Source organism: Aspergillus pseudonomiae (genome assembly GCF_009193645.1).
Source record: "Aspergillus pseudonomiae strain CBS 119388 unplaced genomic scaffold BDV37scaffold_39, whole genome shotgun sequence".
NCBI lineage: Eukaryota > Fungi > Ascomycota > Eurotiomycetes > Eurotiales > Aspergillaceae > Aspergillus > Aspergillus pseudonomiae.
In genome coordinates this window covers 91,603-119,570 of record NW_022476031.1, presented here as the reverse complement: position 1 = coordinate 119,570, position 27,968 = coordinate 91,603, and the positions used below count along the sequence as shown (strand labels likewise).

Below are 27,968 nucleotides of genomic sequence, written 5' to 3'. Positions count from 1 at the left end.
GTTTCTTGCATATGTTGCATATTAGCGTTGCTAGCATACCATGTCTACATATCGAACCAGTTACAATAAGATATTCTAAGATGAGATTATCATATCAACGTAGTTTATTCAATATCTCCAAACCACTGTATGACATGTGAACTCATCCTCCCACCCTGTAAATCACAAAGGTATTATAATTTTCAACCACATCCACTCCGTAACTCTCATGGAATATGCACATCTCTTTCTCTTTTCTTAGGTCTTTCTTTCTTACTTCAACGATGTCCCAATTTACCAGAAAATACAACAAAAGGATACTTGGAATTCTGAAAAAAGAAATGAAAGGAAATAAGTCATCAAACTCATAGTGACCGATCTAATGCGCTTGCTAGGTGCTATTTGACATCTATGCAGATAAGACCAAGGCGATCTATTGCGCTTAGTAGGAGCCTGTGGGGGGGATATGTTAGTTTATATTTTGATATCATGGGGGAGTTTACATGGGAACTTACGGCCGAACATGCACCATTTCTCGGCAAGCCGGGTGCACTTGGGGTTGACACACTTGGTCTCGCCGGCGACGATGCCCTCGGGCTGTTCGAAGGGGATGCACAGAGACTTCGCGCCCATGCTAGGGGCCTTGGCGTCTTCAGGGACGCCAGAGTCTTCCTCTGCCTTGCGGGCACTCATGTCCTTGATCTGGTCCTCGCACTCCTCGGTGAGACAGTGGGGGATGACACAGATGTTCTTGTCGTTGAGGGCTGGGGTGAAGTCGTCCCAGTTGGTGATCAGCTTGCGGTGAGTGCGGAAGGTCTCCTCTGCGCGGCTGTACAGATCCTTTTGGATCTGCTCCAGCAGGGCGGGGACTGCGGTGGAGAGCTCGGAGATCTGGATGCTAGACTTGCCGTCCTTGCCAGGGATGTCACGACGGGCGGCAGTGACGAATTGGCCGGCGGACTCGCCGGGACCGAACTCGATGCGCAGGGGCACACCACGGAGCTCCCAGTCGTTGAACTTCCAGCCGGGGGAGTAACCCTCTCTCAGATCGCTAGTAGCACGGACACCGGCGCCGGTCAGGACGTCGACAAGGCCGTCGATCTCGGCGTACAGCTTCTGGCGCTCCTCATCGCTGGTCTTGGCAGTGATACCGACGGGGACAATAACGGTTTGGGTGTCTGCGACACGAGGGGGGAGGACCAGACCACGGTTATCACTGTGGATCATGACCATGACACCAAGGGTACGGGTAGACAGACCCCAGGAGTTCTGCCACACGTGGAGAGGAGGCTTCTTCTCATCGGCCTTGGCGGAGGGGTCCTCGACGGTGATGTTGAACATCTTACTGAAGTTCTGGCCAAGACCGTGGGAGGTACCACCCTGGATACCACGACCAGTGGCGGGGATGTAACCTTCTACGGTAGTGGTGTACAAACCACCAGCGAACTTCTCCTTCTCTGTCTTCTGACCCTTGACCACGGGGACAGCCAGGAGCTCCTTGTAGATCAGAGCATACAGATCGAGAATGTGCATAACTTCATCATGGGCAGAATCCTTTGTCAAGTGAGCCGTGTGTCCTTCTTGCCAAAGGAACTCACGGGTTCGGAGGAAAGGCTGGGGGTTCTTGAACTCCCATCGCACGACGGAGTTCCACTGGTTCAGCTTGAGGGGCAGGTCACGGTGACTTCTGATCCATTTGGAGTAGTACGGGTACATAACCGTCTCCGATGTCGGACGAATGGCGATCTTCTTCTCGAGGGGGGTAGAGCCACTGCAAGCAAAGAGAAGACATTAGTAAATAGGGCACGCAGGAGTACGGCACATATGTGGGGGTCTGGAGGAACCGTACGCATGAGTCACCCAAGCAACTTCAGCAGCAAAGCCTTCAATGTGATCCTTTTCCCTGTTCAAGACATCCTCGGAGACAAACAGAGGGAACGAGCAATTCTTTACGCCGATCTTCTTGATGCGCGCATTGAACCAGTCCTGAATCTCTTCCCAGATAAAGTACGAAGCGGGCTGAGTCATATCAGTATGGAGGCTCTAGAAACCCATTGAAAAAGAGGCATTTCACCTTGAGAATGAAGCATCCCGAAACGTCGTAGTAGTCGAGCATATCACCCTTTGTAAGAACCTGCTGGTACCATCCTGGGAAATCTTCCTCCTTGGAGACGTCAATACCAATCAGAGCAGCACCTTCGATCTTCTTCTTCGGGGCCTTCGCAGCAGCGGGCTTCTTGGGCTCCTGCTTTCCAGCAGCCTTGTTGGCAGCCTTCTCAGCCTTCTTAGCGGCAAGCTCTGCAGCCTTTGCGGCCTTCTTCGCGGCATTCTTCGAGACATCTCCCTGGGGAGCATCCTTATCAGCGGGGTTTTGGGTGCGGTCAGGAAGGGTCTGAGTTACCGCCGCGTCAGAAGCGACCGGGGTGTCAGCAGGAGCTTGGCTCGCCATATTGTAAAGGAGCTGCTGAGTAGTAAGGACCAAGATAAACCAAAAATGCGGAGGCGAGATTATAGATCCGTGGAGAGGAAGGGAACCCCTCGTTAAAGTGGGATGCGACTAGAAAACCTTCACCGCCAGGAACCGGCAGAATTCTTAGCGGAAGCACGACGAGCATCAACGACGACGAACTGGAGTCGGAGCTCTACAACTCTGCCAGCAGTATCTTTTCCTCAGTTTCACAATAATGGCAGGCATTTTTGAGCAGCCGCGGAATGCGGACACTCTCTGTGTGTTTCCCCCCTCAAAGCCCTCCATCCGTCGGATTCATTAGCTGACCATATTCGCACAGTCTTGGGTGGGCAGAAAATCACCGGCCCTGACGTTCGGGAGCAGAACGGTATGTTAGGGACTTTTCATCTCAACTAGCTTCGATTGAATATAGGTGCTAAACGCGTGTGTAGTGCTCGCGACCCAAGCTATCGCAAATGTCGTCAAGAGCTCCTTCGGCCCCTCCGGTCTCGACAAGATGATGGTGGATGATATAGGAGTATGCACCGTTCAACCCCGCGTGCTTCAACTGGCATTCTGACAGCACTTTAGGATGTCACTGTTACCAACGACGGTGCGACGATTCTTAGTCTTCTTGATATTGAGCATCCTGCGGGTAAGATTCTCGTAGATCTCGCTCAACAGCAGGATAAGGAGGTTAGTGTCACACTCCGTCTGTCTCGCCTGACAGCTCAATATTGATGTCCATCTAGGTCGGAGATGGAACCACATCTGTCGTTCTTATCGCTGCAGAACTCCTACGACGAGGTAACGAACTGATGAAGAACCGTATACACCCTACCACCATCATCAACGGCTACAGACTCGCGCTCAGAGAAGCTGTCAAGTATATGAATGAGAACATCACCACAAAGGTCGAGACGCTGGGGAAGGACAGCCTGGTCAACATTGCTAAGACCTCGATGTCTTCCAAGATTATTGGCTCGGATGCGGATTTCTTTGCGAATATGGTTGTTGATGCGATGCTCCTTGTGAAGACGACAAACCAGAGGAACGAGGTCAAGTACCCCGTCAAGGCAGTCAACCTTCTTAAGGCTCACGGAAAAAGTGGCACGGAGTCAATGCTTGTCAATGGCTATGCTCTTAACTGCACTGTGGCTTCTCAAGCCATGAAGACCCGTATTACTGATGCCAAGATTGCTTGTCTGGACATGAACCTGCAAAAGGAGAGAATGAAGCTTGGTGTACAGATTACTGTTGACGATCCCGATCAGCTAGAGAAGATTCGCGAGAGGGAAGCTGGCATTGTCATTGAGCGTGTTGAGATGATTCTAAAGTCTGGGGCAAATGTTATTTTCACTACCAAGGGTATCGATGACATGGTCTTGAAGCTGTTCGTTGAGAGGGGAGCCATGGCCGTTCGCCGCTGCAAGAAAGAGGATCTTCGACGCATTGCCAAGGCTTCCGGTGCGACATTGGTCAGCACGCTCTCTGATCTCAACGGAGATGAGAAATTTGAGGCCTCGTACCTCGGCCATGCGGAGGAAGTTGTGCAGGAGCGGATATCCGATGATGAGTGTATCCTTGTCAAGGGTACCAAGGTTCACACCTCAGCTTCTATCATCCTCCGTGGACCCAACGACTTCAGCTTGGACGAGATGGAGCGTTCGGTGCACGACTCTCTGTGTGCTGTCAAGCGAACCCTCGAGAGCGGTAGCATCGTTCCCGGAGGTGGTGCCGTCGAGACCGCCCTTCACATTTACCTTGAAGAATTTGCGGTCACAGTAGTAAGAATTGACCGTAATACTTAGCATGAAAATTATCACTAACGATTATTCTTTCCACAGGGATCCCGGGAGCAGCTCGCCATCGGTGAATTTGCCCAGTCACTTCTGATTGTTCCGAAGACCTTGGCTGTGAACGCTGCTAAGGACTCGTCCGAACTTGTTGCCCAGCTTCGTGTCCGCCATGCTCTATCCCAACGCGTGCAGGATGGTGACGCCAATGAGGAGGAGAAGGCCATCGCTAAGAAGAAGACATACCGAAACTACGGTCTCGACCTTACGAAGGGTCGGGTTCATGATACCCTTAAGGCTGGTGTGTTGGAGCCCAGTATGGGCAAGATCAAGCAGCTTAAGAGTGCTGTTGAGGCCTGCATTGCCATCATGCGTATTGATACCATGATCAAGCTGGACCCAGAAGTGAAGGAGGATGACGGACATGGCCACTAATTTGACCTTTTAAGGTTGTTTGCATGCTATCTACGTGTTTCCACATGGAGTTTCTAGACTAAGGGTGAAGAAGAAAAGTATAATAAGATGGTATGAGCACATATTCACACGGCAGGTCGAACTTGTCTACTACCGACTTTAATCAAAAGTAAACCACACTATTATGATGATGGATTCCAACAGTATCAAGTCACTGTATTAACCAGACATGCAACCCAATTCTTGTAAATCTTACAGTCGTATCTCCCCCCGAATAGGAAAAGTTTCATGAACAAGTAGTAGATAACCCCCCATTATACATCAAGCACCTCTCTATGCCATGTACTCTGTAAGCAACGCCATACAAAACCATCTAAAACAGGATAAAACGCCCGCTAACTGACAATGAAGTAAACCGTGACGCCATAGTGCTTGAAGAACAATACAAAGTTAAACAATCAATCCTTAACCCTCGCAAGAAAATCATTCATCTTCGTCATCATATGAGTCTTTCATAGCAGACCATCCACACCGCCATCGTCTACCTTCCGCCTCACCACCTATCCGAAGGTCTCTGGCATCGGGCCCCTCACGCCAGCATCTGGCGCTGTAATCATCGCTGACTGTGATGAGCTCTCCATCTACAGTCCACGACACAGCCGAGACTTCTTTCTTGTGACCCTCGATCAAGGGCGTTCCAGATTGGTAGATCGGTATGGTATCTTCCAATTTCCCAGACAAGCCGGCCCCAGAATTTGTACGACGTAAGCCAGAGCGAGCGAGGTGCATTGGGTTCCGAGGAAGATCAACTTCAGGAGCTGGTTTGGGAGCGGAATGGAGAAATCGTTCATCGGTGGGAAATAGAACAGCGCACTGGTCACTACTTCCAACAGCCAGCATTTCCGGCTTATCACCGGTGGCCTTTCGAACCGCGGTCCTGACATAGAACGACGCAACTTGCAAACGCGGATGACGGAAACCGTACAGGGGACCAAGACCCTCTTTGTCGGACCCACCCGAACGACGTGGGCGGTCATTGTTCAAAGAGAGCTCCGGTGCATGTCCGAGGATGAGATGAGATGTCGAATAAGCGTACACGGTACCATCGCGACATAATGTGTAGAGTCTCGAGCCATCACCGCCTAGTGTCATGGAAGTGAGCCCAAAGCGTCTATATTTGATGTGACTGTCAGGTTCTCGTGTAGTCGAGAGGGGAAGGACCGGTCTTCCCCGACGGTTGTTATGTGCTGTCCGTAGATCCCATAGTCTGACGCAGGCATTGGCTTCAGATGCTGTGACAAATAGGTTTTCGCGGCCAGGCGGAAGGAAGGCCAATGAAGTTACAGTGATGTCAGAACGCCCAATTTGAGGCTCTAGCTTCTCGGAAGTGGGGGTTTGAGGCATCCATGCGTGAGCACCGTGTATTGTGTTTAAAACCTGGGGATATGTCATCTTGGAGGCGACGGGGGCAGCTGCATACTCAGAGTCGGATTCGAGCGAGCATCGAACTTGGAGGGAAGGTTTCTCAAAGCCTTTGCAGCGAAGATCCCAAATGTTAACGTTACCGTCGCGACTACAAGTTGCGAGGACTTTGTTGTTGGCTGAAGGTTGAAACTGCACCCGTTTCACTGAAGAAACATGGTTCGACAAACAGTATATCGGCTTCTGTGTAGCCATATCGATGACCAGAGCTGTTTGGTCCCCAGAGGCTGTTGCGAGTAGCATGTCATCTGATGAAAACTCCAGGTCCATAATAGCGTTCATGTGAGGTCGAAACGAAAGGTAGGCCTTTGAAAAGCCATTCTTGTCATCTTTAGCGGAATCCAACAGTCGAATACCTCCTTCTTCATCGCCAACAGCAACGAGAGTGTTCGCTATGAAACAGTCAGTGCAAGAACGGGCGGCGCCCCGAGGGGGGGCATGTTGTCAAATCGGATTGACTCACTGTTACAAGTTGCAGTACAAAAGGGAAGGGCAAGGCGATCTCCGGTAGAACTAGCACAGGTATGGCTGTCAGAAGGCCGCGAGTAAAATGTTGATGTCAAATCCTGCCAATCTTAACCACAGTGAGAATGTGCTGTAAGAATTTGTGTGAATAAATTACCAACCAGCTCCGGAATTAGATCGAATAGTCACCCGGTTCGCCCGTGCACCGATGACACTCCGCATGAAAAACTGTCCAGATGTCTGCAACGCTTGCGACCGTCGAACAGGTGCCACTTGACGAGGCGGTTTAGCAATAACTTGTGGTTTTGGTTCGCTAGTTTGTATCTCGGTGTTCACTTCGAGGTCGCGAACTGTGACATTCACCTCTTCTTCATCTTGAATTGGGGTTCTCATGCGGACCTTTCTTAGGGGCGATGACTGAAGAGGCGAGCCAATCGAAGAAAACGAGAACTTTCGCTTCCTACTAGGAGTGCGCAGAAGTTCTGAAGGCTCCGGCCTATTTGCAACAGCCTTTAAGGTCCTTGTGAAAGCCGGTCCCAAGCGATTGACAGCCGGAGAACTCAGAGCCTTCAAGGCCTGCCGATTCGTCCTCACATCACTAGCATTACTCCCTCCATTGAGCATAGAACGGGGGGTAAAAAACCTCCTAAATGACCGTGGTGTGACAGGAGGGGGTTTCTTGGGCTTGCGTCGGACACCAGCATCTGATACTATTGACGGCGGGGAGGAAGGGAGCTCCTGCGATGGTAGAGGGAAAACAGGTTCGGATCGTGGTACTTCGGGGAGATCATGACTGCCAATCATTGTGCCATCAAGAGAAGCAGGCCAGACAGAGACATTCTACAGGAACGAGTGGAGAGAAAAGAGGGTGCTGGGGCTAAGTGGCAGAAGACAGAAGCATAGTGGAGCTCGCAGGAGGACTAATACTCGTCCAGCAATGCTCACGTCGCGGAAAAAGTCGTCGAGTCTCGTGTCGACGTGCCTTTTCGTGACGCGAGTCGCTTATTGCGGCAGGCGGTGAGTCATTCAATTAAGGTAGATCTAGCTACCGTATTAGGCAGGCGGTCCATATTGAGCGATCGGCTTTTTAGTCTAGAAATTTTATTTTTTTTTACTCCGCCAAATTTGTGTCCGGACTTAGAGCTTTGGAGCAGCTCAACAAGTCTTATCTTATAGATATGGCTCCAATTAAGCGCAAGGGCGCCTCTGCTGAGGAGGCTGTATCTGCCCGTCAACCTCAAAAACGTGTACGAGTTGGGGCAGAAGAGCGCAAGGATCAGAAGAAACACAAGACAGGCGCCTCTGGTGATGAGAAGTCAAAACCTGACGCAGGTTCGGGCCCCAAGGCCTCAGAGCTCACAGTCTTACGTGACGATGAGCCATCCTTCCCTCGTGGTGGAGGTAGTGTCTTAACGCCTCTTGAACGGAAGCAAATCCAAATTCAAGCCACAAAAGATGTTCTCTTTGAGCAGAAGGCGACTAAGGGTTCTTACAAGAATGATGAGCATGACGAAGATGCAGAGATGGAAGATGTGGACGACACTACAGCGACAGCTACGAAGAAGTCTCGTAAACGCAAGAACAAAAGCAAGAAAGGTGCAGATGAAGCGGAAGAAAAACAGGGTGTGCGAATTGAAGGCCTCAACTTCAAGGTAAGCTTACCAAGAATACGTTAAATATATTTTGGGGAAGGTTGCTGACGAGTGTAGCGTGTTGTACCCGGAACCATGGTGCTAGGTCAAGTCTCAAGCATCAGTGCACATGACATCGGTCTTTCCTTACCAAACAATCTTACCGGCTACGTTCCCTTAACAGCGGTATCGAAAAGATTAGAAGAGAAGATTGAGAATCTTCTAAACGAAGACGAAAATGATGAGGATGATGAGGACGACGACGAAGATTCCATTGAATTGAGCGATTATTTCTATCTGGGCCAATATCTACGCGCATACGTTGTATCTGTTGGAAACAATGCGGCAGATGCTAGCTCCAAGAGTAGAAAACGCATCGAGCTCACGGTTGACCCGAGGCAAGCCAATTTTGGACTTTTGAAATCCGACCTCGTCGACAACACTGCCGTTCAAGCGTCGGTTGTAAGCGTCGAAGACCATGGTTTGGTTATGGACTTGGGGATTGAGGGCGCCGATATCAAGGGCTTCATGTCCAAAAAAGAAATTGATCCCAAGACGGATTACTCGACTATCAAGGAAGGATCAGTCTTCCTCTGCATGGTCACTGGCCAGAACGCCAACGGTAGTGTCTTGAAGCTGTCCGCCAACCTGCAATCTTCCGGATCTATAAAGAAGTCTCATTATCTCAGCACAGCGCCTACGATCAACTCCTTCCTTCCAGGCACAGCAGCTGAGATTCTTTTGACTGAAGTCACTTCAAGCGGAGCCACTGGAAAGATAATGGGCATGCTAGATACGACTGTGGATTTGGTGCAATCCGGTGGTAACTCGAGCAAGGACGATCTGGCTAATAAATATAAGATTGGTGCCAAAGTCAAGGGCCGCCTTATCTCCACCTTCCCCGCCTCTGATCCATACAAGGTCGGCTTTTCATTGCTCGACAATGTCTGCAAATTTACTTCCGAAGCCCAAGGACCTGGAAGCTCTGAAGATGCGCCAGCCATTTCTGCTATCGTGCCTGAGGCGAAGGTGATCAAGGTTGATCCTGGCCTCGGAGTTTACGTACAAATTGGATCCACAAAACACGTGGGATTCGTTCATGTGTCGAAGCTAGCAGATGGGCAGGTTGAAAGCATTTCTGCCGAATACGGGCCATTCCGAACAGATTCCACCCATGAAGGAAGGGTTATTGGTTACAGTGCCCTCGATAATTTGTATCTCTTGTCATTTGAGAGATCGGTTATTGACCAGCCTTTCCTTCGTATCGAGGATGTTACCGTTGGCGCTGTCGTCAAAGGAAAAATTGAGAAGCTGCTTATCGGACCAAGCGGATTAGATGGCTTGATCGTCGCGTTGGCTGACGGTGTCACCGGTCTGGTCCCATCTATGCACTTTGCGGACACGGCCCTTCAGTTCCCCGAAAAGAAATTCAGGGAAGGAATGACCGTTTCGGCTAGGATCTTATCGGTCAATGCAGAGAAACGCCAGATTCGACTCACTCTAAAGAAGAGTCTGCTGAACAGTGAATCCGCCATTTGGAAAGATTACGATAACATCGTTGCCGGAGCGCAGTCCCCTGGAACTATCGTGAACCTTAAGCCACATGGTGCTGTGGTTCAGTTCTATGGTTCCGTGCGAGGTTTCCTTCCCGTGTCAGAGATGAGCGAGGCCTACATCAAGGATCCGTCTCAGCACTTTAGGCTAGGCCAGGTGGTGAATGTCCACGCACTCAGTGTGGATTCGTCTCTTGAAAAGCTCGCTGTGTCCTGCAAGGATCCTTCCACCTTTACCGATACTTACAAAAAAGCTTTTGAAAGCATACACCCTGGCTTGCTGGTCACTGGAACGGTCTTCGAGAAGTCAAGTGACGACCTACTTCTTAAATTGGATGATTATGGCCTCGTAGCTCGGTTGAACCTCGATCATATGGTCGATGGCTCCCCCTCTAAACAGAGCTCGACCCTATCGAAGATTCGTGTTGGCCAAAAGCTCAATGAATTGCTTGTCCTCGATATCCAGCGGACTCGCAGGCTCATTCGAGTGTCAGGCAGGGCAAGCCTCAAGAAGGCTGCTAAGCAGGGACTTATCCCAGCAAGCTTTGAGGATGTTCAGGAAGGAGCCGAAGTTACTGGCTTCGTTCGGAACATAACAATGACCGGAGTATTCGTTGAGTTCTTAGGTGGTGTCATCGGCCTAGTGCCAAAACGGCTTGTTGGTGACGAAAGCATGAATAAACCAGATTTTGGCTTGACCAAGTCACAAGTAGTTTCAGCAACGGTACATTCTATCGATCCTGATTTCCGCAGGTTCATCCTGAGCAGAAATCCTGCCGAGGCAACCCATGCTGGTGCTAAAAAGCAGGCCGCGAAGTCCGCTGTCAAGAGCGCTCCTTCTGATGACATTGTTACCAACGCTGTCGACGAGAGCATCAATTCAATGTCTGATTTCAGTTTTGGGAAGGTTATTAAGTGCAAGATTGTTTCTGTGAAGGCGACACAAATCAACGTTCAACTTGCCGACAATATCCAGGGCCGGATCGATGTCTCCGAAGTTTTCGATAATTGGGAGGACATCAAAGACCGAAAGCAGCCTTTGCGGTTCTTCCGTCCCAAGCAACTTATTTCGGCGAGAATTCTAGGTGTTCATGACGCTCGCAGCCACAAGTTCCTTCCGATAAGTCATCGTACTGGGAAATTCCCCGTTTTTGAGCTCTCCCTGAAGCCAAGCTTCCTGCAGGCCGCCGATCCTCTCCCCTTGAACCTGGAACAAGTTCAAGCTGGCTCGTCGTGGTTGGGTTTCATCAACAACATTGCTGACAATTGCCTCTGGGTTAATCTGTCCCCTAATGTTAGGGGAAGATTGCGCCTCATGGATGCATCTGATGACTTGTCTCTTTTAGCCGATGTCGAAAAGCATTTCCCTATAGGGTCTGCCTTGAGAGTCAATGTCTCTGCGGTGGACATTGAGAAAGGTCGCCTGGATCTCTCGGCTAAGAAGGGCTCTGAGACTCTTTCCTTGGATGATATCACCGTCGGCATGATCTTGCCGGGAAGAGTCACTAAGGTCACTGAAAGGCAGGTCATTATGCAATTAACTGATACAATAGTCGGTGCAGTTGATATGATCGACCTGACAGACGACTACTCCAAGGCAAACCCCACAATCTATCACAAGAATGAGGTGCTCCGCGCTTGTGTCACCTCTATTGATAAGGTCAACAAGAAGATCTCCCTGTCTCTCCGCCCTTCTAAGGTCCTTAGTTCATCGCTCCCCGTTCAGGATCCTGAAATCACATCAATGGAGCAGGTCAAAGTCAATGATATTGTGCGAGGCTTCGTACGGAAGGTGGCTGATAATGGGCTCTTTGTGACACTGGGCCATGGTGTAACTGCTTATGTCCGTGTTTCTGACCTCTCGGACTCTTACCTTAAGGAGTGGAAGGATTCTTTCCAGGTTGATCAATTAGTCAAGGGTCGAGTCACGGTCGTAGACCCAGAACAGGGCAGGTTGCAAATCAGCCTGAAAGAGTCTGTTCTAGACCCCAACTATAAGGCACCGGTAAAACTCCATGACCTCAAGCCTGGCCAAATCGTCACCGGCAAGATCCGTAAAGTCGAGGAGTTCGGTGCATTTATCGTCATTGATGGTTCTGCAAATATCAGTGGCCTTTGCCACCGCAGCGAGATGGCTGAGAACAAGGTTGATGATGCCAGAACTGTGTACGACGAGGGTGATGCTGTTAAGGCCAAGATCCTCAAGATTGACCGCAAGCAAGGAAAGATATCTTTCGGCCTGAAGGCTTCTTATTTCAAGGATCAAGACGAGGACGATGTTGAAAGCAACGACGATGATGATGAGGATGATGATTCCGAAGGCATTAGTCTAGAAGGCTTTGGTGGTGTTGATGTAGATGAAGATGGCAGCGACGACGACAGCGACGTCTCCATGGGTGGAGTCGACGTTGAAGAGGACAGTGAGAGTGATTCCGAGCAAAGTGACGATGAACCCATGACCAAAGCTCCAGCAACCAAACAGGGAGGTCTCGGGGCAAGCGGCTTCGATTGGAGTGGCAATGTAATGGACGACGATGAGAAGGCCGCTTCGTCTGATTCTGATGACGAAGATGAGTCAGAGCGGAAGAAGAAGAAGAAACACCGCAAGCCTGAGATACAAGTCGATCGAACTGGTGAATTAGACGCCAATGGGCCACAGTCAGTGGCTGATTACGAGCGACTCCTACTTGGTGAGCCCGATTCATCACTCCTTTGGCTGAGATACATGGCCTTCCAACTAGAGCTTGGTGAAGTCGAGAAAGCAAGGGAAATCGCAGAGCGTGCTCTTCGCACCATTACCATTGGCCAAGATGCTGAGAAGCTGAACATTTGGGTGGCAATGCTCAACTTGGAGAATACTTATGGCAACGATGACACTGTTGAGGAGGTTTTCAAGCGGGCTTGTCAATACAACGACACTCAGGAAGTCTACGAGCGTCTGATCAGCATTTACATCCAATCTGGAAAGAATGAGGTAAGCTCGGTGTTCTCTGATAATGTCCACTTTTGTTCCGATGGCTAACTATAATTTCGTACAGAAAGCGGATGAGCTCTTCCAGACTGCTCTTAAGAAGAAGATCTCCCAGTCGCCCAAGTTTTTCCTGAACTACGCCAGCTTCCTGTTTGACAATATGGCTGCTCCAGAACGTGGACGTGCCCTTCTGCCTCGTGCTCTGCAGTCGCTTCCTTCTCACACTCACGTCGAAACTACATCCAAGTTCGGACAGCTTGAGTTCCGCTCTGAACACGGAGATGTTGAGCGCGGCCGCACGGTGTTCGAGGGTCTCCTCTCTTCGTTCCCTAAACGGATCGATTTGTGGAACATCCTCTTGGATTTGGAGATCAAGAATGGCGATGCCGAGCAGGTCCGTCGTTTATTCGAACGTGTCCTTGGAATCCGGGACTCCAAGAAGGGCGTCGCGTCTGTAGAAGCGAGCAAGAAACTCCGGCCCAAGCAGGCGCGGTTCTTTTTCAAGAAATGGCTTGCTTTTGAGGAGAAGCTTGCATCAGCTGATGGTGGTAATGAGAAGATGGTGGAAGACATCAAAGCCAAGGCAGCAGAGTATGTCAAATCTCTGCAGCAAGAGTAGACTCTGCGTCCTGTGTGAACATATCGTATGATAGCATTGTGTTTGGGTCATAGATACTGTATATAAAAAGCTTTCCAACTGTGATATCTTATTCTCTACAATTTACAAGTATGATACCATGCAAGCGTGCGATGAGAGTGCTTCGTCAAAGTAGATTAGAGGAACCACATGGACACCTCGGCGATCAGGAGATAAAATTATGGATAAAGAAAAACTTGACGACTATACGCCTTCCGCCAAAAATGAAAGAAAGAACTAAGCTGTTGTCATAAACCCAGCCAGGGATTTATCGCCTCTTTTCAGCCATCAACCTCCGGTACTCCTCCACGATAGTTCTCCTCTCGTTAGCCAACTCCTCTCTTTTTCTCAAGCTACCGACAGCAGTCGGCACGTTAGCAACATCGACTCTAGCACCGCCTCGGACCTTGAAAATCTCCCTTGGCTTCGTCAATTGCGGCGGTGCCTCGGCAATTTCGAAAGGATTCGCCGGCTTGTTCAAACGGTCCTTGCTCTTCAACTTCGCCCAAGGATCTGATCTATCGGCACCCTGTCCACCCTTCTTTCTTGCACCAGCTCCCTTCTTTTTCGCCTTGCCCTGGCCGGCCTCCACTTCCCACTCCTTCCATAGTTCTAATTGGTCTTCTAGTTCTGCCTCTCGCTCTTCACGCTCAGCAGCCTCACGTTCTTGGATCTCCGCCTCCTCCTTCCGCCACTGCGATTGTAGTCGGAGCAAATGTTTCTCATGTTTCGTTACTTTATGCTCACGAATATCAGCGATATCAGACTTTGTGGGTTTCCCAGATCTCTTCATGCCAGCAATGGGCATTTCGCGGTCTACTCGCGCCGCGAAATCTGACAACTTCTCTCCCGGAAGAATCTTCGGCTTCACTTGGGGTTCGGCATCGGTACTCTGCTCCACTGCCACCGCTGGGGCAGCCTTCTTGCGCGTGGTTTGTGTCGCATTCTCAGTGTTTTCCGCTCCTCGTTTCCGCTTCTTATTCTCGCCAGCACTTGGTTTCGATGGCGCCTGCTTTCCCTGGGTCTGAAACTGCATCAACCGGCGAAAAGCTTTGGGGGTATCATCGTCTGCAGCAGCTTTCCGGCGGGCCTGGAGTTTATCTTGGGGTTTGTTGTCCTTGACATTCTTTTTTGCTTTCTTGTTCTTGGAATTGGGATCGCGGACCGGGAGAGCCTTTGCGATCATAGTAGGTGGGAGATCGTAGATACTAGTAGGGTTGTATTAGTGGCGGCACAGCATAGTTCAAAGCACGAGGAATTAGACTTACTCCGCGTCATTTTGCTTCCGCTTGTGCTTGTGAGGCATTTTGAATGTGGTGGTTCTGCAGCTGTTCGTGATGAGAATCTGCGGAGGTGGACTTGAATGGGAACTTTAATTTTTTTTTTCTTTTTCGGGCGGCATATCTAATCGCGGCTGATAAGATATTGCCCACCTTCTGTACTGTACTAACCGTGCCAGTTCGAAGGATCATCGAGACGTTTTTCTTTATTCCTTTACTTTTATTTCCTATGAATAGTCTTGAAAATATCGAGGCTAGGGGCCTTATTTGACGAGTTGATGGCCTGGTCTACTCGTTCATAAATTGCTGAACTATGATTCAGACCTATTGTATATATTCTCCATAGTTTGACCTTTTCATAGCTAAAATATATACTTCTGTCTAGTCAGAATTTCGCACGTCGACCATACCTATAAATCAAACAAAGAAGAGCAAAAAAGGAAAAGGAAAAGGAAAATGAAAGAAGAAAAAGATATACAGTGAGGACCTCTGCCATACTGTGAAACACCCTCCTATTCATCTATTCAGTTAGAAATGCGTGATACCACACCGTCAGGACTCATCCAATAGCCTCATCCGGTTCAGGACCAGGAGTATAAGACATAAAATGAACAAATCAGTAAGCATAAGTATTGGAACGTAGGTTACTGTATATTTCTTCCTATGCCAATGAGTTACTAGACCCCCGAAACAGGACGCCGGGTGTCATCGGTGGATTCGTCCTACCAGAGAGCGTAGAGGTAGAACGCACTCAATACCGTTGAAAGGTGTGATCGCCGCATTCCGAAGCCATCGTTCCGCGGAAAACAGTGGCGACCGGTAGTGGGGTGATTGTAGGTGGTGGTGGTGGTGGTGGTGGTGGTGGTGGCGATACTGGGGTGCATAGTACGTACTTTTCCTAGGCAACTCTTGTGAGGGTACTACAATCATGCGCTGAAAACGAGGTTCTTCCTTGTTGGCCAGTTCATTTCCCGCCAGGTTCCTTGAGCGTAACCTATGCGGCTTGAAGGTGGATGTACTAGTATTGTTACGAGGGTTGCTATCGTCCACTAGTACGAAGTAGTTCGTATACATATAAGCTCCGCCCCTAGGAAGCTCTTCAAGATTCATGGTTGCTCGCTTAGAACAAGCGGAAGCTTAAGTATAAAGGAGGAGGGGAAGGGGAAAAAAAGTCAAAGATATGCAATTGTTGATTTCTGCCGATCGATCGCATCACGCGTTGTTATGATAGGTCACCTGTGTACTGTATACATGGCTTTACGCGTAACCCATGGTATGGGAGTAGTTCTGAAAACAGAATGAATGTCTGGGATCATGGATGTCGAGTGATACTGCGCAATACCGAACGACGTCATGCATTCGGTTGTAAATATGTTCCGAGCAGAAACTGATCGGTGGTGGCTGCTGACCGGTGCTAGAAATGCATCTGAAGAAGTGAGCCAATTATTTACTCCGCGTGATTAAATTTAGATACACCCATACGGACTGTACATTTGTACTGCGTAAGCTTCCCGGTTAACCACTAGTATCACTACGTACTGATGTGCTTAGTAGTAGTTTTGGTCCCGAGTATCCCAGTACCTACAGTACAGTCCAGGCTGCCATTCTATTCTCGAATATTATGAACTAGCGAGTGTTCTATTAAGGAGGCTGTGCTCAACCATGGGTTCAGGTTAAGTGCCAAAGGTTCTGTATCAAATCTACCATACGGACTGCAGGACTTCTCAGGTCCCTTTCAGTGTCTGGGCACTCCACCTCCCAATCAACAGCTGTAGATATCAGCGAATGAGAGCCTCTTATGCTACCAACGTTGACTCTTATCCCGGGGTGACAGTAGAAAGATCTGCCAATGTTTCTGTCCTGACCCACGAACGATATCCAACATCGCACATGTCTTAATTGGGTCGTGGAGAATAAAGAAGGCTAGAACTTTATCGTTTCAAAAAGATTTCACACAAAGCGTTCACCGTGAACTACGCTCGAGGGTACTCGTCATAAATCAAGCACCTCTTCCTAGCATGGAAGGCTTCCTGAAGGAGGAGAGTACCTAGACTTGGCAATCTTTACAGCCATCGGTAAGGCCCTATGGCCAAGAATGTTGTCCCCTTTCCACTCCCCACTTATTACCAGCACCCGCATTTCTACGCCTCAGGCACATAACGACCGTTATCGCGATAGTGAAGATGCAGAGCCTCAGGCGGGTTTAGAAGAATTCAAATTGTCTGTGAGAGAGCCTGTCAGCGGTGACGCGAATGAGCAGGGCTTCTTGACTGGACCTACCCGGCTGGAGACTTTACCTGCTTGGAGACGTGGACTGGCCACGAACTCTCCCTTCACTACACCTGGGAGCAACGAGTCTGATAATGTACTACCATTGCTCGCCAACTCGAGTCGTACCCCGAACTACTCTCGGAAACGGTGCAGGAAGCCTAAGCTGACCCGCTGCGTGTTATTCCCTCTCCTGGGATTCTTCGTCATGCTGTAAGTTTCCCAAGTCGCGAGGCGTCGACTACTGAGGTTACTTATCACACCCATAGAGGAATCATCCAGTTCATTATTATTGCCTGTGGCATTGTCATAACCTTCTTCTCGGATGACGTCGACCGCTTCTCAGTTCTCCGTTGGCAACACGAGGAAAGATTGGGCGCGAACGTCTCTCATTGGCCCACAGATTTTACTAGAGATATTATCCCAGTTGGATGCCATTCACACAATGACTATTGGCGGCCAGTGCCCCTGTTCTCTGCTATACAGGCGGGCTGCATTGGTGTGGAAGCCGACGTATGGCTTTTCGACGACGAATTATACGTGGGCCATACCACTTCGTCGCTGACACAGCAGCGCACACTGAGGAACTTATACCTGAATCCCTTGATAAGGATACTAGAGAAACAAAACCCAACTACCAAGCTCCACCCTACTGTAGATCAGTCGTTGCAGGGAGTTTTCGACACTGACCCATCCCAAAGCCTTATCCTCCTCATTGATTTCAAAACTGACGGAGACGCGACATGGACTACGGTCGTCGAGCAGTTGTCACCCCTCCGTACACGTGGCTATCTTACCCACTTTAACGGTACTGATGTGGTCAAAGGCCCCATCACGGTTGTGGGAACGGGCAATACTCCCTTCAACATGGTAGCCGCGAACACCACGTATCGAGACATCTTCTTCGATGCTCCTCTGGAGAGATTGACCGAGGACTATGACATGGATAAAGCTGGGAGTCAAGACGTGGAAGATTACATCCCAGAGGATGAAGGGGTGATCACGGACCGGTCCAACCAGAATGTCGGTCAGGGCCTCTCGGGCTTATCCGGTGACGAGCTTGGCCCCGGCACGTTCAACTGGACCAACAGTTACTATGCATCTGTTTCTTTTAGGCAGTCGATCGGGTTTCCCTGGTTGTTCCACCTCAGTGATCGACAAATGGACAAGCTAAAAGCGCAGATCCGGGGTGCCCACCAGCGCGGACTCAAAGTTCGGTACTGGGAGTTGCCTAGCTGGCCTCGGAGCTTGAGGAATCATATCTGGACCGTTCTGGTTCGCGAAGGGGTTGATATCCTCAACGTTGACGATCTACAGAGTGCCACTAAGCAGGACTGGAGACCCAGGTTCTCTGATTGGTGGCACTAACCTGTGCCCTGCCTGCACTCTGCATATTTATAAATTAGGTGTGGCTGTACAGTCAAGCAAGCCAACATGCGGCGTGCACCATGCTAGGCAGTAATTTTACGACCTTTTCGACGGTGTTGAGGTTCCTTTTGAGTACATACCCTACGAGTTGTTTTATCGTTTCCTTAGAATTTCGTGAGCTCGGGCTACTTTTACCACTTCCTACTTTAGACCAATGCAAAATGATATGATGCGAGACGATTCATGGTTTGGTATTCGGTGCATCAAATGTGATATGTAGAAAGATAAGATCGTACAGGATCCAGTTTTGGGTATCATCTGATAGACTTCCACAGTCCTCTTGTTTTTAGTTTGTGGCGGTCAGCCTGCATGCATGCATGCAAAGGGTTGGGACTATTGCCCATAATCCGAAATAGAAAGTAAACTAAAAAAAAATGCACAACCGAATCACAAACAGCACAAAGCTTCTTCCCCAAATTCGTTGAGAACGGTTCCCTCCTCACGAAGAATATTGCCCAGCCAATCCTTGGCTGTTTCGAAATTATCGGCCCCGAACTTCACCAGGACAAAACCTGCTCGTACACGAGCAGCGGTGAAGGTGACCTTCGAGTCGTAATTTGGAGGTGCTTCTATAGCTGCAGGAGCGGACGATGACCAATTCCGAGCTCCGATCCGTGGCTGTGACGTAAACCGGTCCATGATGAAATTTGCAAGGCGCTCAAACACAGGCCCGTAGAGAATTAACGTGCCCACGATACCGTGAGGTCGTGTCCGCTCCCGGATAACACCGGTGCGGTTCAGCGTCTCATGCTCGTCTTCTAACGATCCTTCGTCGAGCTCTTCGTCAAGGATGAGCGAATCACGGAGCAGAAGCTTCTTCTTGCCTAGTTCATCGACGCTGTAGACTTCGTTCTTGCCTTTCCAAAGGTGGAAGTCCCAGTTCTCGCCTCGGGATTTGCGTCCCTCGGTCACCCAGTCTAGCATGCAGAGGCTGCTCCGTTGGGAGTCCTTTGTTGTGCTGTCGACTGTGAATGTTTGGACTTGTTCGTACCGGCTGTCCTTGTATGGTACGGCTGGGTCAGGGAGGTAGCACATTGCGGCTCCCTTTTCGATCCGTACGTCTAGTGTTTGCCGGCTCTTGTCTGATAATACTCGCCCCGGGGCGCGGCGGCCCTTGACGCTTCTGCTGGGCTCTGTTTTGTAGATCTTTGTGGTTCCTTGTGGTGTTGTTACGACCATTCTTGTGAATTGTTCGAGTTTGATGGAGACCTCGATGTGGTCACCTGGTAGGAGGCCGCCGCCATAGGTGAGGAGGTAGAGGTGGACTGGACGGGAGGCGGGACATGATAGAGCGGAGGATTGAGGTACGTAGCCGGGTGTTCTTGTGAGGAGTTTGAGGGGGTATTTGTAGGTGAGAGTTGTCAAGGTAGGATTCGAAGGAGGTAGCAGTGAGAGGACAACATTGCCTTGTCCATGTTTGGCAATGGAAGACTCAAACGGTGATTTTATAGGCATGATTCTGGATGTGATCTGCATAGAGAACGGTGTCTGAGAAAAGAGAGAAACAGGACTAAGATGGGAATGAAAGAGGAAAGTGGAAAGAATGAAAATCGAAGGTGTGGATATTCACGGTATGATATACTCTGCCATTCTTGGGATCAATTGAAATATCTGTAAAATGGCGTCATGGAGAAAGGGATTTTTTTTTGGGATAAATCTGATTTTCCGGGGCAGCCAAACAACACCGAGATGCCCGGCCAGGTGATCCTGCAGACCCCCTTGAATGATTAGCTGGAAGCGGGGTGTAATGCCCTTGTGTATCAACCATTGAATTTGCAGTCTTGGCTCTGCCAATGCTGAGTTGAAGATGAGCATTCATGCCACGACGATGGAGACCGAGGAGGTTTCTATTACGGCATGGATACTGAGATTCTCCGCAGATTCTGAGGGCTTAGGGTTCGCCCCCGGGCGAGGCTTTCTTGGCGATGCCAATCATTACGCACTAGGAAGATCATACCGTTTCATTACCGTTTTGATCAATGTTTTCACTGTTTGATGACTGAGGCCACCATCACGCAACAGACAGGGGACAAAAGCTGGCGCCTGAGGCATCAGCTCACTTTCGGAGCCCGTCATCGCCAGGCACCAAAGCGCGTCTGTTTCGTCCGCCAGAACAGCTCACCGTGTTCCCACTCCCCTCACTTCGACTTTCTGGAGTCCCACTCTCGACGCAGCGGAACGGTATCCTCAATGCACCTTTTTTCCCATTGAGGCTCAACACGCTTTCGCTACCACTTGTTTTTTTGTTGCCTGTCCAATCGCGTACACTTGCAACACGCGCGCGCAAAGCCGCAGGTGCCGTGCGAGGAAAACTAACAATAATCGCGTTCAGCATCCCCCGAATTCCATCATCATCTGAACCCCACGTCCAAGTACGCCTCACTTCTGTCTGATAGACTATGTGTCAGTGGGAATTCAGTCGCAATGTGAACTAATGCATCTACGATGGCTATCTAGTGTTCTAAATACTTCCGACGACAATGGAGACTGAACCGCCGCTTTCAAGCCCTCAGCCCGGGCCCACTCAAGAAGCTTCATCACCGTCAACAAACAGGAGAAAGTCTGGTCGGGTGACGCGGAAGCCTGAATTGTACGCCGAGCGTTATGCCGCCGATGATAGTGCGATCGCAGGGGGCGCCAAGCGCAAGCGTGCCGGCGGCGATGACGAGGAAGATGTAGAGGAGGCTGCAGACGCGTCCGAGCCCGATGTTGACGAGTCCGCCGATGAAGAACCCGATGAAGAAGAACTCCGAGAGAAGAGACGCGCTGCACGTAAAGCGTCATCGAAGAAAGCGACGTCCGAGCCGAAGGCTAAAGCAAAGCCTCGCAGTGCGAAGAAACCGAAAGTAGCTGGTAATGGAATTGGGAGCCAGCTGGCCTTCCGACCTGCTACAAATGGAAAGAAAACCGTTTCCTCCCGCCCCAGGAAACCGATGGTGCGACCCAGCTTGGCTGCTGGTGAACGGGGCCTCTATGGTAAATTTACCGTTGTCTCCTGATCATTGTGGCGATGTGGCTAACGGGGATTATTACTGTGTAGCGGAGGTCTTTGGTAAAGGGCGCAATGCCGACACTACTGCTGCCGAATGGCTTTCGAGATACCAGAGAGAGCAGTCTCAGGCACTGCGTGATATGGTTAACTTTGTGCTTAGGTGCACGGGAACAGATCTCGAAGTAACCCAGGACCATATCAATGATGTCGACCATGCGCCGGACCGTGTAGAGGACTTGCAAAACGAATATCAACAAGAAGGAGTTGGCGAGTGGCCCCTGATCTCTAGATCGAAGAAGTTCAGGGCTTTCCAGCCGGTCTTGGAAGAATTCTTCAAGTCCTTAATCCAGACCTTTCATCACTCATCGGTTCTATACGACGATCAAAACCTCTTCGAGAATCTCGAAATTTGGCTATCTGCCATGTCAACGTCGCAATCTCGGCCTTTCAGACATACCTCAACTGTTATTTTACTGGCCGTCATGTGTGCTCTTTGCGGCGTCGCCCGGGAATTGATGACATCAGTTTCTACTTCTCGCAAACAACTCGAAACCGAGAAGAAGAAGAAGTCGGTGAACCAAGGAAGAGCATCCGCTATTGAGAAGGCTATTGAAGATGGCGAAAAGAAGCTGGAGATCATCGATGACTACCTTAAAGACGGCGTCAATGTCGTCTTCGTTCACCGATATCGGGATGTCGACCCTAACATTCGGGCAGAAAGTATGGCGGCACTGGGACAATGGATACGTAGCTACAGAGAGTATTTCTTTGAGGGACAGTTCCTTCGGTACTTGGGCTGGATGTTGTCTGACACCGTCGCCCAGACACGCCTTGTCGTCGTAAACCAACTTCGCAGCTTGTATGAGAATAAAGATAACATTGCAGGCATGCGGTCATTTACCGCGCGCTTCCGTCAACGAATGGTGGAAATGGCTGCCCGTGATGCAGACATTGCGGTACGGGCCTCTTCGATTGAATTAGTGGATTTGATTCGGGAGGCTGGATTAATTGAACCCAGCGACATTGACACAGTGGGAAGACTTGTCTTCGACTCGGAACCACGGATTCGAAAAGCAGCTGGCCGTTTCTTTGTTGCCAACGTTCAAGATGTGTTCGATTCCACGATCGAAGAAGTTCGAGACGAGATCAATGAGATGTTCGGTGAAGAGGATGAAGATGACTACGAATCGCCTAAAGGTTCGTGGATCAAGTTCAAATGTCTTGTCGACACTCTTCAATCTTACGACGAGCTTGAAAATGAATATAAACCCGACCAGCCCTCTTCTGCCTCGAAGGATGCGCTCTCCGGCACTCCTCTCAATACGCGATTTGTTCTTGTTACTGAGGCCATTTATCCTTACCTCAAAGAGTTATCTCAATGGCAATCTTTGGCTGGATATCTGCTTTACGATCATTCCCAGATTGCGGACAGTTCGTCGGAGGATGACACTTCAGGTTCCATCAAAAAGCTTTACAAGATGCAGGAAGGGCAGGAGGTCATCCTCTTAGAAGTACTATGCAGTGCTGTTAAGTTGCGTGTTCTTGAAGTCGCAAAGTCTGATATTGATAAAAGAGGCCGGAAGGTCAAGACATTGACTGATAAGATTCCTGAACTTCAAGAAGAGATTGCGCATAACCTTGCGCAGATCATCCCTCAACTCTTGAACAAATTCGGCTCTGTGCCAGAGGCTGCTTCTGCCGTTTTACGCCTTGAACATCTCGTTGATCTCGATAAGATACAAGACTTGCAGAAAGATGCTACCGCCTATACATCATTACTGAACGATATCAACAAGCAATTCTTAACGCACTCCGATCAGGATGTACTCACGGAGGCTAGTGTCGCTTTTCTCCATGCAAAGAGCTCAGACGATATGCGCGAAGCGTTGGATAATAAGGTCTCGGAATTGTGGGAGGGCATGATCGATACACTCAGCACATTAGCCCGGAAGAAGGAAGTTCTGGAGGGCAGATCAATACCTGACTCTACTCTCAATCAACTTACGAATACCATGGCGAGAATTTCCAACCTTGCCAGTGTAACCGACTGCACGCAGATTTTGGAAGCAACACCTTCATCTTCACGGTCAAAGGGCAAGAGCAAAGATACTGCCGAGACACCTTTCAATGTCCTTCTGCATCTGGTGGAACGTGGTCTGCGCGAGACTGAAGACGATGAAGAATCCGCCAAGGCCGAGACAGAACTTGTGAGCAGCAGCATACGGACGCTGTTGTTCTACTTCATGTGGAAAGTCCAGTCTTTGACAACTGCTCTAAGCACTGGAAAGGCTTCTTTTGATACCGAGTACTTCGAAGTCTTAACAAAGAGCCGGGAATTATTCGTTTCGACACTTGTCGCCATCATGAAGGCACGTTCTGGCTTGGATGATATACGCTTCTCGGCAACAGCAACACTCTTGGACCTACAGACCCTGTTCGGCACCCTCCGATATGCGGGACAAAAAGCCAGTAATGATGAAGACGTCATTCTCCAGACGCAGGGCCTGGTTCACGAGATCGCAGGCGAAGCTTCCAAACTCATCGCTAAAATCCACAGTGTCGCAGAGCGTACATATGCGAAGAGGCTACGTCTCTCCTACGAGCCCGCGGACGACGACGAGCCTATATCCGACTCAGAGGAGGAAAAGGACCTCGATGACGAAAACGACTCTGGTTCCGAAGCAGAAATGATAGCCACCGAGCGCCTGCGATCCAGAATCGTGGCCGAGCAGCGCCTGTGCGAACTCACAGGCAAGATTGTCCTAGCGATTGTAGGCCGCGTCATTGACGCCTCCGGCGAAGAGCGCGGGCAGCTCAAGCAAAGACTGGTCAAGCACAAACACGACCTAGGCCAGAACTACCGCGCAGTAGTTGCATTCCTCGAAGAGCGTAAACCCAAGAACCCCCGACCCAAGGGCAAACAACTACCTACTTCCACGGAGCCAAACCGAAATCAAAGCAGTTCAAGCAAGCGACAAGACAACGCCAAATCCGCCGAAAGAGTAGACGATGACGACGACGAGGACGAAGAGGAAGAGGAGGTGCATCTCGATATAGAAGAAGACGAGGACGAGGATCTACGAGCGCGAGGCCTGGTAGAAGACGAGAACATCGAACACGATAACGATGAAGAGGAAGATGAAAACCATGCTGCTGCTGATCCAGACGACGATGAAGTTATGGGTGATTGATTTGCCAATGGAGTAATATTATTCTGTCTATCTATGATTTCGGTAAAAGGGATGAGCTCGAGTTGCTTTTTATTTCATTCAACTTTTTTTTTTTTAACTTATTTTCGTACGAGGGCTTTTTCCTCTTTAAAGGTGTTGGTCCGTGGATCTTTATGTCACTCTACTATTCTAGTCATGACTGTCAGCTCTCCAGGTTTTATATGGCCGAAATTTTTTCTTCTAATTTCCTTCCCCTTGAGTATCTCCTTTCACCGTTGTTTATCCTTTCTTCTCTTTTCTTCATATTGCTGTCTTTTCTTTCTATCATGCGGAGACTGTGCTTGCCGGCGTCAACTGCGACGTAACTTATGCTTTGCTTTTGTATATACTTCAGGACCTTTGTTCTCCGTGTCTTAGCTTCGACGATTATTTGAAAGTGGGACATCGATTGTATGTCTGGCAGTGCCGCTACTGTGTTATGGGAGAAGATAGTAGCTACACTGTTTAGATGTTGTAGATGGCAAGTAAGAAGAGAAAGGGATGCTTCTTTTCTTGGCTGGCTATCGAACTATCCGTCGCCACGGGACCTAATCGACCTTTGAAGTATATTTGTCTATCGATATATAAGCCCGTGGATCTCCAGTATTCAAAAAAAACGCCCGAATCTGCGGTTTATGATAACCACCGTCTGGATAACAATTTGACCAATTTACTGCCGCAGGAAGCGACGGACAGCACTTAGGCCAAGGAGACCACATCCCAGGAAAACCGTCGAAGAACACACAGGAAATAGAAAGAGAGAAAAAAAAAAAAACCGAATGAACAAACGATTACGCCGGTGTATGGGATGCTACGATAAATAGGGAAGTGTAAAAGGGGTACATGATGGTGCATCTGGTTTATCGTGAACGGTCAAAGGGGAAGTAAATCATAGCAGGGATGGGAGGAAAGAAAACGTCGACTCGTGCTTGAACGTCGAAAGGGGGGAGACGAAATGGATACAGGAATGGACTTAAAGTGTTATTTTGAAGGCAGAAAACGCAACCCAAATCTCGCCTTGAACGCTACAAGACTTGATCGCCCTGCGACGTTAAGGTGGTGCTTTTGTTCGTTATACGGCGGCCGCCGCCACGAAGGATCTAGCAGGAAGTAGAATCGAATCAGATAGCCCGAGTCTCAATTGTGTCATGATTAATTTCAAATAAAATCCCGCTTTTACATGTCCATGGAGTCGCCACCGTTGGCGAAGTTGAAACCACCTGGCTGTTGTTGGGCAGTGCCAAGGGTGAATCCTGTTTGGGTTTGTTGAGGAGCAAGCTCATCGATATCACCGCCGGCCTCTTCTTCATCAGAGAAGTACTTCTCGATGATGTTGTAGGCCTTCATGTAGATCTCCTCGTTGGCGTTGTTCTGGCAGTCATGGATCTTCTCCATACCACCGGCCTCTTCAATGAATAGAGCATAGCGGTTGACGCGGGCCTCGCCAGTCTGTGCAGCCTCCTTGTCCATCTCACCAACCTTGAGGATGTTCTCAAGGCCATCCAAAGCAACCTGGATGATCTTGTTGTCGGGGCAAGCAAGCAGGTCGCAGAGCGGCTTGATGCATCCCTGAGAAACGAGGTAGCGAATCTGCTCAGGCTTCTGCAGACCACCAGAGGTGGCGTTGGAGATCGCCCAGCAAGCTTCCTTGCGGGTCTTGAAGTCGCCGTTGGCGAGCAAGTTGATCAGCGGGGGAATGATGCCAGCATCGACGACAGCCTGGATCTGGCTAGAGTTGCCAGCAGTGACGTTGGAAATAGTCCAGCAAGCCTCCTTACGGATACCATCCTTGGTAGAGCTGAGGAGAGAGAGGAGGGCGGGGAGAGCACCGCAGTTGATGATAACCTGGGTCTGTACGTCATCACCGGTCACAATGTTTCCAACAGACCGAAGAGCAGGAGTCTGAACGGAGGTCGAGGCGTGCATAAGAAGCTCAACAAGGCGACGAGGGATGCCTGCCTCGATAACAGCCTGGATTTTATCGTTCGCACCATCGGAGAGGTAGGAAATAGCCCAGCAAGCATCAATGAGGACTTCATCATCAAGCATGTAAATAAGCTTGGCGAGGACAGGAAGAGCAGGAGCGATCTAAAATGGTATTAGCCAAGTTCGCTTCTTCGTAGTGTCTGTAAGGCAACATACCGTGTTCCAATCGGGCTGGGGGGTCTTGCCACGGCAGAAGTTACTCAAAGTCCATGTAGCGTTGCGCAACATGCTCAACTTCCGGCCATCGTTGATCAAGTTCAAGAGAGGACGGAGGGCGCCAGCGTTGAGGACGAAGTCACGGCATTGAGGGCTATCACCAGCGATGTTACCCAGAGCCCAAACAGCCTGCTCCCGAACATCAGGTTCCGGGCTGCTCAACAGCTCGACGAAAATGGGCACAGCACCGGCTTCGATAACCACCTGGGTTTGCTGAGCAGATCCAGATGCAATGTTGGTCAAGGCCCAGGCGGCCTCGAATTGAACTAGAGTATGAGGAGAACGAAGGAACTCCACGAAACGGCTCACGACACCAGTCTCAATAACACGCTCGATGGGAGGGTTGCGCTCCTTGGAAAGCAGTTTCCTGAACTTAGTTGTGGCTTGAATCTGCGACTCGATCTGATCTGAGAAGACACCCTTAACCATCTCCGGTAGTTCCACATTGAGCTTAAAAATGTTTCATTAGCCATTTGATTTCTAGAAGCACGAAGACCAACAGGATTGATGAGTGAAAGGTGGTCGTGTGCTCCATCCTGAAGCTCAAGACCAGTCATAGGGCGGTGAAAACCTCGTCGCTAAGGCGCATAAGGGAAATAAAAAACAAAAAAACAAAAAAACAAGACAAGCGCTTGGGCGAATACAAATTGATATGTATTTAGAGTAATGCGAATAGAAACGAATAATAGAACCTCAGATAGAGCATACCTCGCTTTCTATGGCAGTGGCTTCATCATCACTCTCGGCGGCAGCGGCCATGCCTTCTCCCACACCAATCCCACCATCGCGGGTCTGGATACCTCTCCTCTTGGCCAAATTCTCTTCTCTTTTCTGCTTGCGAATTTCAACTTGCTGCTCCTCACGACGACGACGAAGCTCGTCAGGCCGGAACTGATTCCTAGCCTTGAACTGGGTGCGACGATGCTCTGGGATGTAGCGCTCGGCCATGGTTGCTTAGGACACTGAGGGGTGAAAACAAAGCGCACGAACCACTGAGGTTCTAGATGAGAGAAAAATTTAGAAAGAAGAAGAAAAATCAAAGGAAATTAATCAAATGATAGCAGCCCACAGGGTGATGAGCAAGTGTCAAATAAGATAGGAAGACTAGAAGCCTCACTGGGGGAAATATGCGGGCAAAAGACGGAGGAGGGGAAAAAAGTGTTGATGCTTGCTTTGGCCGGAGGTGGGATTGTTCAGTCACGGGATAGGCTT

The 27,968-nt window shown here is 49.6% G+C and overlaps 9 protein-coding genes across 9 annotated transcripts; 4 read left to right on the top strand and 5 right to left on the bottom strand.

The window, feature by feature from the left end:
- Window positions 1-117: 117 nt before the first annotated feature.
- On the bottom strand, window positions 118-2,487 carry BDV37DRAFT_250124 (proline--tRNA ligase). Its single transcript, XM_032082162.1, has 4 exons — window positions 2,054-2,487; window positions 1,829-1,998; window positions 495-1,750; window positions 118-432 (listed from the first exon to the last, which is right to left on the bottom strand). Exons 1-4 carry the CDS (start codon window positions 2,426-2,428, stop codon window positions 422-424), a joined length of 1,812 nt encoding a protein of 603 aa, XP_031940787.1. The 5' UTR covers window positions 2,429-2,487; the 3' UTR covers window positions 118-421.
- A 32-nt stretch (window positions 2,488-2,519) lies between these two features.
- On the top strand, window positions 2,520-4,823 carry BDV37DRAFT_250123 (chaperonin-containing T-complex alpha subunit TCP1). Its single transcript, XM_032082161.1, has 6 exons — window positions 2,520-2,706; window positions 2,769-2,816; window positions 2,881-2,966; window positions 3,020-3,124; window positions 3,181-4,215; window positions 4,276-4,823. Exons 1-6 carry the CDS (start codon window positions 2,664-2,666, stop codon window positions 4,657-4,659), a joined length of 1,701 nt encoding a protein of 566 aa, XP_031940786.1. The 5' UTR covers window positions 2,520-2,663; the 3' UTR covers window positions 4,660-4,823.
- Window positions 4,824-4,872: 49 nt separating this feature from the next.
- On the bottom strand, window positions 4,873-7,507 carry BDV37DRAFT_250121 (WD40-repeat-containing domain protein). Its single transcript, XM_032082160.1, has 3 exons — window positions 6,747-7,507; window positions 6,584-6,694; window positions 4,873-6,512 (listed from the first exon to the last, which is right to left on the bottom strand). The coding sequence occupies exons 1-3, from the start codon at window positions 7,387-7,389 to the stop codon at window positions 5,122-5,124; spliced, it is 2,145 nt and encodes a 714-aa protein (XP_031940785.1). The 5' UTR covers window positions 7,390-7,507; the 3' UTR covers window positions 4,873-5,121.
- Window positions 7,508-7,725: 218 nt separating this feature from the next.
- BDV37DRAFT_135145 (putative rRNA biogenesis protein RRP5) lies at window positions 7,726-13,465 on the top strand. Its single transcript, XM_032078761.1, has 3 exons — window positions 7,726-8,237; window positions 8,295-12,743; window positions 12,808-13,465. The coding sequence occupies exons 1-3, from the start codon at window positions 7,764-7,766 to the stop codon at window positions 13,357-13,359; spliced, it is 5,475 nt and encodes a 1,824-aa protein (XP_031940784.1). The 5' UTR covers window positions 7,726-7,763; the 3' UTR covers window positions 13,360-13,465.
- A 1-nt stretch (window position 13,466) lies between these two features.
- BDV37DRAFT_135181 (uncharacterized protein) lies at window positions 13,467-15,022 on the bottom strand. The gene is made up of 2 exons (XM_032078763.1): window positions 14,646-15,022; window positions 13,467-14,585 (listed from the first exon to the last, which is right to left on the bottom strand). Exons 1-2 carry the CDS (start codon window positions 14,681-14,683, stop codon window positions 13,646-13,648), a joined length of 978 nt encoding a protein of 325 aa, XP_031940783.1. The 5' UTR covers window positions 14,684-15,022; the 3' UTR covers window positions 13,467-13,645.
- Window positions 15,023-16,752: 1,730 nt separating this feature from the next.
- Window positions 16,753-18,293, top strand: BDV37DRAFT_283704 (uncharacterized protein; the record flags this gene model as incomplete). Its single annotated transcript, XM_032087349.1, has 2 exons — window positions 16,753-17,138; window positions 17,195-18,293. 2 exons carry the CDS (start codon window positions 16,753-16,755, stop codon window positions 18,291-18,293), a joined length of 1,485 nt encoding a protein of 494 aa, XP_031940782.1.
- A 223-nt stretch (window positions 18,294-18,516) lies between these two features.
- BDV37DRAFT_135163 (urease accessory protein UreD) lies at window positions 18,517-20,119 on the bottom strand. Its single transcript, XM_032078762.1, has one exon. It carries the CDS (start codon window positions 19,827-19,829, stop codon window positions 18,741-18,743), a length of 1,089 nt encoding a protein of 362 aa, XP_031940781.1. The 5' UTR covers window positions 19,830-20,119; the 3' UTR covers window positions 18,517-18,740.
- Window positions 20,120-20,469: 350 nt separating this feature from the next.
- BDV37DRAFT_135190 (cohesin subunit IRR1) lies at window positions 20,470-25,023 on the top strand. The gene is made up of 3 exons (XM_032078764.1): window positions 20,470-20,725; window positions 20,811-21,329; window positions 21,394-25,023. The coding sequence occupies exons 2-3, from the start codon at window positions 20,834-20,836 to the stop codon at window positions 24,534-24,536; spliced, it is 3,639 nt and encodes a 1,212-aa protein (XP_031940780.1). The 5' UTR covers window positions 20,470-20,725; window positions 20,811-20,833; the 3' UTR covers window positions 24,537-25,023.
- A 293-nt stretch (window positions 25,024-25,316) lies between these two features.
- BDV37DRAFT_250111 (karyopherin alpha) lies at window positions 25,317-27,934 on the bottom strand. The gene is made up of 3 exons (XM_032082159.1): window positions 27,465-27,934; window positions 26,697-27,206; window positions 25,317-26,642 (listed from the first exon to the last, which is right to left on the bottom strand). Exons 1-3 carry the CDS (start codon window positions 27,702-27,704, stop codon window positions 25,731-25,733), a joined length of 1,662 nt encoding a protein of 553 aa, XP_031940779.1. The 5' UTR covers window positions 27,705-27,934; the 3' UTR covers window positions 25,317-25,730.
- Window positions 27,935-27,968: the final 34 nt, after the last annotated feature.

Bases quoted from the DNA above. Each gene is read 5' to 3' on its own strand.
- BDV37DRAFT_250124 (XM_032082162.1), bottom strand. From the start codon at position 2,428: ATGGCGAGCCAAGCTCCTGCTGACACCCCGGTCGCTTCTGACGCGGCG. The intron at 1,999-2,053 runs GTGAAATGCCTC...GATATGACTCAG, and splicing joins CGGGATGCTTCATTCTCAAG to CCCGCTTCGTACTTTATCTG. The intron at 1,751-1,828 runs GTACGGTTCCTC...CTTTGCTTGCAG, and splicing joins GTTGCTTGGGTGACTCATGC to TGGCTCTACCCCCCTCGAGA.
- BDV37DRAFT_250123 (XM_032082161.1), top strand. From the start codon at position 2,664: ATGGCAGGCATTTTTGAGCAGCCGCGGAATGCGGACACTCTCT. The intron at 3,125-3,180 runs GTTAGTGTCACA...ATGTCCATCTAG, and splicing joins CTCAACAGCAGGATAAGGAG to GTCGGAGATGGAACCACATC. The intron at 4,216-4,275 runs GTAAGAATTGAC...TTCTTTCCACAG, and splicing joins AAGAATTTGCGGTCACAGTA to GGATCCCGGGAGCAGCTCGC.
- BDV37DRAFT_250121 (XM_032082160.1), bottom strand. From the start codon at position 7,389: ATGATTGGCAGTCATGATCTCCCCGAAGTACCACGATCCGAACCTGTT. The intron at 6,695-6,746 runs GTTGGTAATTTA...ACTGTGGTTAAG, and splicing joins TCGATCTAATTCCGGAGCTG to ATTGGCAGGATTTGACATCA. The intron at 6,513-6,583 runs GTGAGTCAATCC...ACTGTTTCATAG, and splicing joins TTGTACTGCAACTTGTAACA to CGAACACTCTCGTTGCTGTT.
- BDV37DRAFT_135145 (XM_032078761.1), top strand. From the start codon at position 7,764: ATGGCTCCAATTAAGCGCAAGGGCGCCTCTGCTGAGGAGGCTGTATCT. The intron at 8,238-8,294 runs GTAAGCTTACCA...TGACGAGTGTAG, and splicing joins TTGAAGGCCTCAACTTCAAG to CGTGTTGTACCCGGAACCAT. The intron at 12,744-12,807 runs GTAAGCTCGGTG...AATTTCGTACAG, and splicing joins TCCAATCTGGAAAGAATGAG to AAAGCGGATGAGCTCTTCCA.
- BDV37DRAFT_135181 (XM_032078763.1), bottom strand. From the start codon at position 14,683: ATGCCTCACAAGCACAAGCGGAAGCAAAATGACGCGGA. The intron at 14,586-14,645 runs GTAAGTCTAATT...CAACCCTACTAG, and splicing joins CGGAAGCAAAATGACGCGGA to TATCTACGATCTCCCACCTA.
- BDV37DRAFT_135163 (XM_032078762.1), bottom strand. From the start codon at position 19,829: ATGCAGATCACATCCAGAATCATGCCTATAAAATCACCGTTTGAGTCT.
- BDV37DRAFT_135190 (XM_032078764.1), top strand. From the start codon at position 20,834: ATGGAGACTGAACCGCCGCTTTCAAGCCCTCAGCCCGGGCCCACTCAA. The intron at 21,330-21,393 runs GTAAATTTACCG...ATTACTGTGTAG, and splicing joins TGGTGAACGGGGCCTCTATG to CGGAGGTCTTTGGTAAAGGG.
- BDV37DRAFT_250111 (XM_032082159.1), bottom strand. From the start codon at position 27,704: ATGGCCGAGCGCTACATCCCAGAGCATCGTCGCACCCAGTTCAAGGCT. The intron at 27,207-27,464 runs GTATGCTCTATC...AACATTTTTAAG, and splicing joins CCACTGCCATAGAAAGCGAG to CTCAATGTGGAACTACCGGA. The intron at 26,643-26,696 runs GTATGTTGCCTT...ATACCATTTTAG, and splicing joins CCCAGCCCGATTGGAACACG to ATCGCTCCTGCTCTTCCTGT.